This window comes from Ambystoma mexicanum, chromosome 2p (assembly GCF_040938575.1).
Source record: "Ambystoma mexicanum isolate Mex_15411 chromosome 2p, UKY_AmexF1_1, whole genome shotgun sequence".
NCBI lineage: Eukaryota > Metazoa > Chordata > Amphibia > Caudata > Ambystomatidae > Ambystoma > Ambystoma mexicanum.
This window is the reverse complement of record NC_090923.1, coordinates 206,452,168-206,464,976: the sequence shown is the minus strand read 5'-3', so window position 1 is coordinate 206,464,976 and position 12,809 is coordinate 206,452,168. Positions and strand designations below refer to the sequence as shown.

The 12,809-nt window shown below is 41.0% G+C and overlaps 1 protein-coding gene across 4 annotated transcripts in view; it reads left to right on the top strand.

Moving 5' to 3' along the window:
* The first annotated feature begins 5,123 nt into the window (after positions 1-5,123).
* Positions 5,124-12,809, top strand: part of LOC138566346 (uncharacterized) — a 499,514-nt gene continuing 491,828 nt past the window's right edge. For all 4 annotated transcript variants that reach the window (XM_069643490.1, XM_069643492.1, XM_069643493.1 and 1 more), the window contains exon 1: positions 5,124-5,360. In XM_069643490.1, coding sequence (XP_069499591.1) covers positions 5,310-5,360 — 51 coding nt within the window. In that variant the 5' untranslated portion in view covers positions 5,124-5,309. The remainder of the gene's footprint in view (positions 5,361-12,809) is intronic.

The following is a 12,809-nucleotide window of genomic DNA, read 5'->3' as shown; positions in this document are numbered from 1 at the left end:
TCGGTTGCTGGGTCGCTTGGTGAGTTTGTTTCTGTATTGTTCGTGCTGTCCATCTCTCCCTCTTTCTTCCACCTCAATGACACTACCTATCTCCCCCTGTTATTCTGTTACTCTATCACCTATACCACCTCTCTCACAATGTCTGGAAGAAAAAAGCTCAAAAAAGATCTTTGGGCCTCTAATCCTGGCTCGCATATTGCTGACACCTACGTCAGTGCTAATTCCTATCACACTATACCCCATGTGTGGGTGACTGTACAAAAAGATATGCACCCACAACAACAACCAAGCAATAATAAGTGACTAACCTGTTCAGAATGATGCAACAGCGTGCAGAAAAAGGGATAGACAGAACTGAGCAATAAAAGCCCCAGGAAAACCCTCTGCGGAAAAAAAAACCCTGACAAGGTCATTATGAGAAGTCTTCTTTAGTAGCTTAGGTTTCTTGTGGAAATGCATCCTGCTAATCAGAACGTCTGAATGCAATGTAAAATAGAGGGCTGGCAAAGTAGCAGAATGACGGAAGAAGTCGTGCTGCAGGGACGAGAGGAGAGAGGACGTTATTCTCACTAAAGGGAGAACGATATTTAGGTAAGAGCTCAAAGTGCAGCGTACCATTTTGAGGGTTCAGGAGGGCCTGGGTAGTATGCAGAGGCTGTGCAATGACTGAGGTGATGCTGACCTCTGTGTAGTAGAGAGAAAGTTAGTACAGCATTTAGACTTGAAGGGAAGAGACAGCAAATAAAAAGGCTGTGGGAAAGTTTCAAACTCACGGAGCATCTAAGCAAATGATAGCAATGTGCAGATGTCCAAGCCTCTGCTGACACAAAGCTTGTTTGCCTCACAGGAAGGTGAAGGAAGAGGGCCCAAGGAGGGTGGCCAGAGTGAGAGAGGTAAAGCAGGAGTAGGGGTCCCAATGAGAAGGATCTCTGTCTTACTGGCATTAATGCAGAGAACAATGGAGGTGCCAATCCTGAATCACAGATAGACAATCCGGAATGAGCAAGAGAGGATAGGTGGCTGAGTGGACCTTGTGCACCCCCTCCTCAAGAAGCTATCTGCCAATCCTTCCTGCCTGGCAAACTAAGCTAGCCATCTCCCGGCTTACTCTCCACACTGAATCTGTTGGTTGTCTCCATGACCATCTGTCTGGCTTCAGAGCTGCCAGAGGCAAAGAAACTGCTCTCTTGAACACCCTTGAAGAACTGATCTCTAACCTTGATTTGACTATTCCTTCTGACCTCATCCTCCTTGATCTTTCCTCTGCTTTCAAGACGATCAACCACGCCAGCCTCATGAATCGACTCCATGAGAACCTGGGCATCACGGATCAGGCCCTGGAGTGGCTGGCCTCCTTCCTCTTGGACTGCCCCTCCCAGGTCCAACTTGGTCCCTTTCTCCACCAACTCTCACTCTACCTGTGGCATTCCCCAGGGCTCTATAATCTCAACCTGGTTTGTCAACCTCTACTTGGCCCCCTGTGCCTACCTGATGTCTAGCTTCTTTTGTACTTTCAGTGTTATGCGGATGACATTCAGCTTTCCCTCAGGCTCTCCTCAGCCTCTTCTCCTCTTTTGCTCATTCCTGACTGTCTATCCACAATTTGGGATTGGTGTGCCTCTAGCGATCTCTGCCTTAATGCCCGTAAAACAGAGATCCTTCTCATTGGGAACCCTGCACCTGCTTTCCCTCTCTCACTCTGGCGGCCCACCTTGGGCCCTCTTCCTTTGCCTTCCTTGATGCAAACCTTTGTGTCATCTTCGACTCTTTCTCTCCTCACATCTCGGATGACGCCAAGAAGCCCCACTACCTGCTGGATCTCCTCAAAGGGACTTTTCCCTTCCTCACTTCCCCAGAATCTTACTGTCTCCAGAGCACTTGTTCCCTATAGGCTGGACTGCTGCAAAAGCCTCTTTCTCAATCTGCCTTGCTCTACACTCCACCCTCTGCAACTAATCCAGAACAGGACGGCAAGACTTATCCTTGACTTCAAGCCCAGGGATGGTATCTCTCCTGCACTGACATCTCTCCACTAGCTCCCGATGCCTGCAAGGATCAAGTTCAAGACCATTTGCATTGTCTACAAAGATTTCTGGGGCAGGAGCCTGCACTAAATCCACTGCTTTCCTCCAAAATACCTATCTGCTCGTGCTCTTTGCTCAGCTACCTCCAACACTCTAAGGGTTAGACGCTTCTTCAGTCAGAGATTGTGGAACTCTCTTCTCTGCAGGTACCTCCCTCGGGAATGCCCTCCCTGCCCCTCTCAAACTTAAGCCAGACCACCTGTAGTTACGGAAGCAGCTCAAAACTTTCCTCTTCTCCTCTGCTTTCTCTCTCTCCCTCCCCTGCTGACCTTCCGGTCGGCTGTACCGACTGGTTGCCTGGCTACCGTCAAAGTCTCACTGGGTAACAGGCTGTTTCTTGATAAGTAACCCTTGCACTACCTCCTGCCTACCACGCAGTTAGGGCTGTAACTGTAACCCTACAGTCCCTTGTTCTCCCTGCACTACTCAGAGCCTTGCTGCCCTGGCAGCACATACTCAGGGCATTTTGCCCTGTTTTCCCACGATCTGAATGACACAAGGCCTAGCAAGATCATTTGTCTAGTCCTCCCTCTGTCTTCCCTCCCTTGTCTGTTCGCGCCTAGAAACACTTGTGTACAGGCACGTTATGAATGATGAAAGACATTTCAGGACTGTATTCATTTTACAAGTAAGATGTATATCAAAACCTAATATTAAGACCCAATTAATGCCTGTAGACCATTCCTGTCACACGACAGTTGTATTACCCTGGCGAGAGCCCTGTATCTACGAACAAGCAAACGCAATCTGAATAAACTACAAGTAGTACAAATAATGCATTGAGAGCGACTCTTAACATCCCAAAAGCCAACCACATCTCATCAGCTAGACAAAACGCCCACTGACTTCCTGTTCGAGACAGAAACACGTTTAAAACGTTAGCACTTACACACAAGTGTCTCTCCAACTCAGCTCCAACATACCTAGTGAACAAATTCACCTGAAATCACTCTGACTGACCTACCTTGACCACACATACACACTGCCTACAGATTCCAAGATTCAAGTTGCAAAAAGATGGGGGCAACAGTTTCCCGGTTCTAGCCGATAAACTATGGCACTCCATGCCAACCCTCCTTCTGAAACTTTAGAAAAAAAACTTGTAAACCTGGATCTTTACACAAGAGCGATAATGGGGCCCCTGACCGCACTCACCTGTCCATACTGTTATCCATTTACCTGCTTTGTAATTATTTGTCATAACTATGTAATGGATGTCCCTATGCCTGATATGTAAATATTGGTAACTACGAAAGGAGCTGCTTTCTCTGTCATTTGTGTAACTCTCAAGGTGCGCTATATAAAAAAAGAAATATATATATATATATATATATCATAATATTTCCAATGGGTAATCTCAATGCAAATTCAATGTATGCACATTTGAACCGATGAAATCATGAAATCTTTGGTTCAAGCTCTTCACTTATCTATTACCAACCATCAGTTCTTAAAAGGGCATTTAGCTCTACACATGAATGATTACCACATGTGTCCGTACAATAGGTCAATTTTAAAGCACAGTGTGCCCAATGCATTCTTTTATATTAATGGTGCAATTCCAAAGTCTAACGGCTTAGCTGGTATTCTATTTAGGATACACCAATTATCTTGACAGTGAAATTGTCATTATTCAAGTGGTGGTGCTGTGGATATTATCACGAAAATAGAAAATCATAATAAAATTGGGTTTAAGCAATACTTATGCTTCGTGCGTTTGTTATCATTTAAAAGGAGACACCTCACATAACGAAACAGATAGTGTGTCCAACAGTCCCCAGTATAAGTGACACATTAATATTGGCCTGTTCAATCTTTCTTATTGAGTACATTTTAAAACACAAAATAAGCACCACACACATTTTGAATGAAACATTATCAATTATTATTGTAATATAGCATATTGTATCTCTACCAAATCCTAAACATTGATCCCTCTTTACGGCGTAATATTTGAAAGTGGAGTGATTTAGAATAAGTATTATGGTTTTATGAATTATGTTCAGTGTTTCATTTCCTTTGTGATAGTACTGAAGTCCTTATGTCACACACAGTTCTTTCTCCAATAGGGTAGATCCTATGCAAATAAATCCGAATGATGTCTTTATTTCAATGAAATTCCAAGAGTTTACACCACCTATTTCACTTTGCTACTTGGAATGCAATGTACATGTACTTTGATGGTAATATTCTGCATCAAAAGAGATTCCCTGGAAATGTAATCATAATACTTTGCACCTGATGAAAGCTTATGCGTTTTGATTGCAATACTCGGATATAATTGCAGTAACTTGCATTAGAGGGCAATGCCTTTCCTTTTATGTGAGCGTTCTGCAATCTAACAGGAAGTTCTGCATTATGTGATCGTTCTGTGATTTCTTAGGAGCACTTTTATTGGAATTTTGTTTCACCCTGCATTTCAAACAAAGGCCACTTCAATGCATATGTGGACATTGCAGTTGGGGAACATTCAAAGTTAAAGCTGAAAGCTAAAATGCAGTTCCTATCCTTTATTCGACAAAGAGTCAATAGGTACCAACACATCATAGGTCAACAATAGTACAAATGATACAATTGATTTATACATTTTTTAAATAAAAATCCAGAACAATCACATAATTAAAAAAGCCAGTCACAGTAAAAAACACGTACTCTGCTATTAAAACACTTAAGTTGCCATCATGAGATACAGGTGGTACTAAAAAAAGGTCAAACCACTGTGTCATACTACATTTACCAAAGTAATTTCCGTCTTGAGCCACGTCCGATAAACATACTTGGAGACATAAAACACATCCAAATTTGGAGTTGATTTACAGAGGTTCCTAACCTCTCGGGTCATTATGCCGTGCTGTCACATCTGTGCCCATTCGTACCAGTGTTCGTGCAGCTCCAGCGCCTACATGTCATCAAAGTAGGTGCGTAGCACATAAAACGGCTAGACCGTTCTACACCTGCTGTTGTCTCTCCAACGCACTTCCGGGTAGGCGGCAGCAGTGGATACGTTGCTAAGGTCACATGACACCGATTCCGATCACGTCACCTCGTCGCACATATTTAGGCGTTCAGCTACGGCCGTTCACTGCTTCTGATTGTTGTTCGTTCGGGTACACCTTGAAGCCTCGACTCAAAGAGTCATCTCCTGGTTGTTTCCTCTAGCTTTCGTGGAATTGGGCGCGGTGGAAATCCTGCTCTGTTTCCAGCTCCAGCTAGAGGTTCCTGCCCATGTCCTTCCCAGCAGTGTTCTGTGCGCTGCTTTCCGATCAGAATCACCAAGTAAGTAACCTGTGGTCGGCTTAATTACTCGTGCTCGCTATTCTGTTTCAGTTGGAGACAGAGCCAAAAGTATTCGTTGCACATTATTGGCTTTTTCCATCAGCAGTTTCCTCAAGCAGTATTGTGGTTGTGCAGGATTTATACTGTTCATTTGTCATCCCTTTTGGCAATAATCCTCAAGCAGTATTGGGGTTGTGCCTAATATATTTTGATATTGGATTAATTTCTTCAAGAGCATTGGACTTCCTATTAAGAAACTATAAACCAAGGGAGGATTAGTTCATTCCAATCTGGACTTTTTTTGCTGTACAAATAGTGCACAGGACATTTGGAACGCTATCCAAGAGTGCACCAACCTGACACTAATGCGGCCCTCATGCCGTTCGGGTTAGCTCCCATACTAACCTTCCCTTCATTGTCATTGTTTCCATAAGGAATTATTGGAATTAAACCTAGAGGATATCTGGACTACTTCAACAGGTTAGTGTGGGTTCAAAGGGGGTATTTAGGGTTGAACTATTCACACCTCATACTCATAGTGTTTTCTTTTTGTTTGCTCACAGCTTGGTGAATGCTCCTGTTCCTTGCCCTTTCCATTGATCACTCACTCTGCCTGTTGTAATATCAGACAGACGGCTTTATCAGTTGGAAGGTCTACCATAGATCAAGTCCCTTCGTAGTAGAATCTCAGCTCCTGGGCTCAGCTATCCACAGAATTGGATATCTTCATCACGTATCCCTTTTGAGGTCTGACCTTCAACTTGTATCTTTTTGAAATCAGGTGGGTAATGTACCTATCCTAGGATTGGTTTATGACATGTGCAAAATAAACAACGGTTTAAGGTATCTAATTCGGAGGTATTAGGATCTTTCACAGAAAAGCACAAAACGGAGGATGCTTTCTACCTCTGCACCACATGAAAGAGAGAAACACCCATAGGTCTCTCCCAACGACTTGAGAAAGACCATAGATGTAGAAAGCCAATGCAGAATTTAATATATGAAACTAGAATAAAGGCTGGTGTAATTACATCTAGGTAATTCTCACGACCATCATATTTTTAATGTTCGGGTATCTGGCCCGTAAGCCAACGCAACACACTTAGTTGCCATCTTACTTGTCTTATAAATATGGTATGTCATTCTTTCTCTGTATTTGAGCTCACTTGTAATTAGCAACGGTTCTTCCCAATAAAGCCCAATTTCTAAAAGCCATATTTTGACATGTGTGAAACAGGGAATTTTAGATCCTCCTCTTATTGACAACACATAGGTGAGTGCTTCTTGGTATTTAATAAAATCAGGGTGATGGAAGGGTGTCAGAAAGGGCCCTAGATGGCCGGGTCATGGACCTTAGGATGAACTAAAGTTATTGAGTACTGTCGGATGTTCACCGACATGTGTTCTGTCTGTTTTAAATCTGCCACTCTCCTTCCAAGGCTACATAAATGTGATATGTTTGGTTTTTATAACAGATAACAGTGCCAGCAAGTGTCGTCAGACCCACAACACATCCTCTTTGTGTGTGCCCAAACACATATACAACAAAAAATATCCTCTTAGGGGACCACTCTGATTGCAGGACAATGCATTATCTGTTTTTCCAGAACATTGAACAGTATTGGTTTCTAATGTATGCAGTATAGTGACCTGAACTGGTTGAGTTGCCTGTGTGGTACATTATGGCTACTGTTGTGAAGGTTTTATTGCCAAGTGATACCTGTCTGTGTGTGAAGGTAGAAAGCTTGCAGTTATTTTTGGTTCCATCTGCCTTGTATCTTAAAAGCTTTAATATTAGGTATTGACTATGTGATTGTATATGTGAGGTAGAACAATTATCAGAATTGTCAGAGCTACACAATAGGGTATGGTGTGCACTGTGTACCAGTTGCTGAAAATGGAATGGAATCACAGTTAGGTATAGATACATAGCAAAAGCGTTCATTAGGCACTTCTTCCTGAATGACATGATTGCAGAGAGTGCATGTTTGTTTCCACAAGTAGGAAATCTGAAAGATTTTATTCATGGGTATGTTTTTACTTTCCACTACTTGCTGTAAGTACATTTGAAATTCCTGTGGATCTTCTTGTCTGTTTAACATGAATTTCACCATTCCAGCAACATAGTCCTATTTTTTTGTCTTATTCCTGAGACACTGTAATTGTTTTCAGGACTGTTGTCCTGCATTTCTGTGAAGGAATACCATTTGTAAACACATTTGGTCTGAGCTGCTTAAATAAATGTTTCCAACAATTGCTGGCATTTGCAATAGAATATTGATTGCAAAATTTGCACAGCAATTTACACCACTTGTATTGGAAAATTTGAATAGGCCAGCCAGTTTTGTGTCGGTGTACTTTGATGGAAGTGTGCATGGCTTCTTTCAAAGAGGAAGTTCTCTTTGTGTTTGCAGTTGGATATGAATAGTTTTTTTCTGTCCATTCTTTTGTGTTTTGGTAGTTGATGGAGTATGTGATGATTTCAATTTCTTTGAAGATTCTGTTGGGAGATCATTTAGAACTTCTGATTGCATTACTTTTCTTTTAAAACCTTTGTGTTTTTGAGGAACACAGTATATTTTGAGATGGGGTGTGTAGAGTGCACATAGTCTGTTGTACTTTACGATTCAAGGAATGTCTCCCCTGACTGCCCTTGCTTCAGAATTGACTAGATATAGTCCTTCCACTGTATGTACATGTAACAGTGCTATGTAACTCATGACTTATTTGAAGACTGTGCTACCAATATTAATTAATTCTTGCTCTAAGGTTTGACCTTACGATTTATGAATAGTGACTGTGTATGCTAGTTATAAAGAAAACTGTTCTCTGCGTACATATATGTCTTTGAAAAGAAGGAATAGGGCTGTTGCATGTCCTATCTTTTTAACTTCTGACAGTTTGTCAAAGCGGCTGTTGCAAACTGAATGCTGTTGTCATGTGGGTGCGTGTGGAACCTAACACCTTTCCCAAGTGTTCTATTAAGTAAACCTTGCTATACTTCAAGGTTACATTTAAGCATTACTCTACAGTTTAAACACAATGTTAACATTTTCTCCAAACCAGCTGTGTTAGACAAAGAGTTTTATTAAGGTATTTAGTTGTTCTGTGGCTTGTTGACACATAGGTATTGTCATACTGTGTACATTCAATTTGTCTGTGGAATCATTTTGAACCAGTGGTTGCATTATTTTTTCAGCCTAGTTTCATTGAATGCTGTACAGCTTGATAGAGTTGGCTTAAGGCCATACAGTTGACATTTTGGTGTGCTATTTGTTCAATGACATCAGTAGCAGATGTGTTATGGCCGTATAGCTCATGGGTGTATCTCGTATTTAGGGTACACTGCGCTTATTTAGATAGTACACCAATCCAAATGTTTTTCAAAATGTTGACGTAGGTGAGGTCTGTAGACTGACACATGTTGCTTCTCTGTATTGGACATGTTGCCAGAGATTGCATTCCCTAGGCTTCCGAGGGTGTTACGGCACAGTTTGTGTCCCAAGTTTTTAAAGATGGGTTCACCTTTAACTGGTGTTAATTGAAGGAGATCTCCAAAATCAACAACATGTTTTCCTCCAAAGAGGTGTTTGTAGTCTGTTTTGAAGACCTCTTGCAATCTGAAGTGATTCAAAGCTAACATTACATTTTCGACCATGCTCATTTCATCTATTAGGAGCATTTTCATTTGTTTCAACACTCTGCTGCCTAGCTCCATAGCACATTCTGTTGACAGTTTGTAGTTGTCTAAAAATGTTTTGGAGTTCCACTAGCAATCAGTGAAAAGTGACAGCACCTATGTTCTAGGCAGCTAAACCTGTGGGGGTGGCTACAACAGCTGAAAGCTAGTTGTTTGTTAATTGTTGGAGGATTTTACTAATGGTTTTTATTAAGAATGTTTTGCCTGAGCCAGCTTGATTACTTACGTATCCCAGTACAGGTTTGTAGTGTTCACAGGTACAAGTTTTAGTTCCGTGCTGTAATCATGTTCAATTATTTTACTTACTTCTAAGAAAATGGTACCCTGCTCATTGTTTAGTTGTGATTTTAGTACAGCAAAGTCTTCTGCAAATTGCTCATACTGACACAGGGTGTTCTCTACTTCCGTCATGGCTAATTCTGCCTCATTTGCTATGAATGGCTTTCCAAGTGGTTATTGGCTTCCTGTGACAGAAGGTACACTGCTCTCAGTAGTGTCTACATTTAGTTGTGCTTGAAGTTCTTCTTCTTGTTAGCGTTCATTGTGCAATATGTTTTTGTACCGCGTAAATGTTATATCTATTATGATCCTTTCACTTGCTTTGAAAGTTTCTTCATAGGAGCCATCGGTGTATAATACATCTTCTTTTCTCCATGGTGCAAAAAGATGTAGTAGGGCCATGTAGTACTATGTTTTCAGATTTCCCATACATTGTGGTGCCGGTTAAACTGTCTGCGGCTTTGTAGCAGCCACATTGTCTATGGGACAGCATTTTTATGCCAAAGCTGTACAATTTCTGTAACAGGGTGTTGTCCGATGATATGTCAACCCACAGGTGTTTGAGATCTGTTTTCTCTGCTTTGGTTATGTAGGCTGTTACATATCATGCACCTGCAGTGGAATTGTCTGCAATATACTGCACATCTACATTTGCATTCCATAGGAGGGCAATGATTGCTTTGGTTCTTTTTATGCAGTATGTGTTCTTAGGGGGTTTTCCTTTCACACTGTGTCTAACCGAAGACATGAAGCAGTTTACTTGCCCTGTTGCTGAAACTGGTTTCGGGATCCAAAGTGGCATTTGGTGCAGTATTTGCCTTTGTTTTTATATTTCCGCCGACAATACTTGCCACACTTGTGTCTTGGAAACTGTAAAATGTGTGCATGTAAGTCACTATGTGTACTTTCTGAAGGGATTTTGAAAGTGACATATTTGTGAATGAACTGCAAAACAGTTGCATCACTTTCCTGACCACATTTAGGAGCATTTGCAATTTACAAAAGCATGTGGCTGTGTGGTGCTCCTCTGGCATGATATTCTTTTCTCCAAAAGAAGTGTTCCTCCTCTCTGAGGGGAGGAAGTGCTTTACTGCAACTAAAGTGCAGCATGACAATGAAGTACCTTCATACATTTACAGGATAAAGAGAGCACAGTTCTCATGATGTTTTAATGTCTATACCTGTTTTGGTTTTATTTGCTATGTGTAGGAAAGTGTTCAAGTCTTCCCATGCATTCTATGCACAACTTAAAGTGACAAACTATGTGGTGGTCTAAGGTTCCATAGCATACACCGTACATTTGTGTGCCATGAAACCAGTATTCTTTTGTACCACGCATGTTTGCCAAGAGGTTTGTAATACTTGACTGCAAAACTTTATCTTTGTCTTGCACCTTTTGAAGAAGCTGTGTAGTGCACATGTTTTGAAAATGGGAACCTGTTTTCAATGTGTGTGCAACTCCATTACAGCAAATTTTGCAGTTTTTGGTTGAAGTCACATTATTGCTTTCAATGGGTGTACTGTTTGGATTACAATGCTTTCATACAAATTAAGCTGTTGGAGTGCGTTTGGCAGTGGGAATATTTACAAATTATTCCTGATAGCCTGTGAAGGCATTTGGTTATTGTCAAGTTTTGCAGTGCACGATGTGCACAATATGTAGGTGTTAGTAATTTCGTATTTGTTTCCTGCTATAAGGTAGAGAGCTATTTGAAACCATTGGGATTTATCATTGTCTTCTATTTTCTGCATTACAACTATAGTTTTCGTGTTCTTTGTATAGAAAGTTCTGTGACAACACACACATACTTGGTTTGGCACTTCAGCAGATGTGCTTTCAAACTTTTGTATTTCTTTTTTGTATGTGTGAAACAGAAAGTTGTCCTCTGCAAAGTTGTTGCTGTTTTCTGAAAGTACTGGAGTCTGTAAGTGCTCTTCAGTTCCAAATATTTTCTTTTGATGTGCTCTCTTTCTTTGAGCAGCTGTTTAGCTCTACTGTGTAGGAGAATATCATTTAAATGTTCCAGTGCTGAAGCTGGAGTTTTTGCATAGTACAGTTTGTAAATGACATTTCTTACAGTACAATGGTGTGTTGCTAAAATGTTGCTATGGTGGAAGGTGCTTTTGCAAGCAGGTCCAGAAATGCAGGCTAAGGAATGTCCTTGAAGTCCTGTGTATTTGTGCACTGGACAGGAGTGCATAGGTTGTAGTATTTTAATTTTTCCTTTGTTGTTGCCTTTCACATAGTGATTGAGAAACTGCTGCCAAGATTTGATAGAGTTTTGGCAAACGTTACACATTGCTGTGCAAGACCATTTGTAGATCGGGTGTTGGTTCGGTGCAGTGGGGAATGGAATCTAAGTTTGATGGGGATATTTGTGAAAGCAGTGTGTCTTCTTCCATTATGGTATTGTCTGCCTTTTCATACCCTCGTCCAATGGTAGGTATGGCAATTTGGTTTGTTTGCTGTTTGTATGATTCTTAAGTGATGTATGGCTCTGTGTTGGTGGTGTGAGTGCACTCACATGTACAGATGTTGCCAAAGGTATCTATGCTGACATTGCATTTGTTTTGTATCATATCAAGTAGTGGTTGCAGTTTACAAATTAATTTTCTTAGTGTTGTCATTCTGATTTGAATTAATACAAATAATTGTTGTTTCAGGAGCATTCCACTGCATATAAGAGCTTCCAGGATTACATTTCTGTGGTAACTGTTAAGGGTTCGGCATGATTTCACCCCTCTTCTTATAAGGTTCTGAAGGGCTCTGTGGTGGATTTATTTTGTAAAATAACTTTTTTGGAATGCTTCCTTGTGGTGACTTTAGCATTTGTAAATGCTCTATTAACGTAGTGAGAGTGGCACTCTTTCTACTACCTTTCTTTTCATTTCTACATCTTGACAGCAGAATTATATTGTCCTTACTGGTAAGTGCTTTTGTTTTCGTTAGTGACTGTATTAGCTATTCTCTTTCAGCTTTCTGTAGAAAATCTACTAAGGGTGGATGGCTACTTTCTATGCTTTTAGGTTGAGCTGCTCTATTTCTGCGTTGTTTTCTACAGAGTTGCTTTTTGGTAGGCATTTTGTAGTAGCTGGTGGAGAAAAAAGGAAAGTGTGGGTGTGCAGATTTTGTAATGTATATGTCTGCAGCCGTGCATGAATTAATGAATATGAGGGTAGGAATATAGATAGATGGTGGGTACGCTGTATAGCTTTCTGGGAGTTACTATAATGGCGGCGAGCTGATAACACAAAGTGAGCCACTGTTGAGGTGCAGGGAGTAAGAATGAAGCAAATACCAGTGGGTTAATGGAATTGTCTATCTTAAAATACACAAACACTGAACTGTCTCAGTAAGAGGTGAAACTCCACAATAGTATTGCACTTACTCTGTTGGCTGTCGAGAGTAGGCGTATTCTAGTTTGTATTTTCAAGTTAACAAGCAACTGGCTTTCAGGACAGAGGTGGTT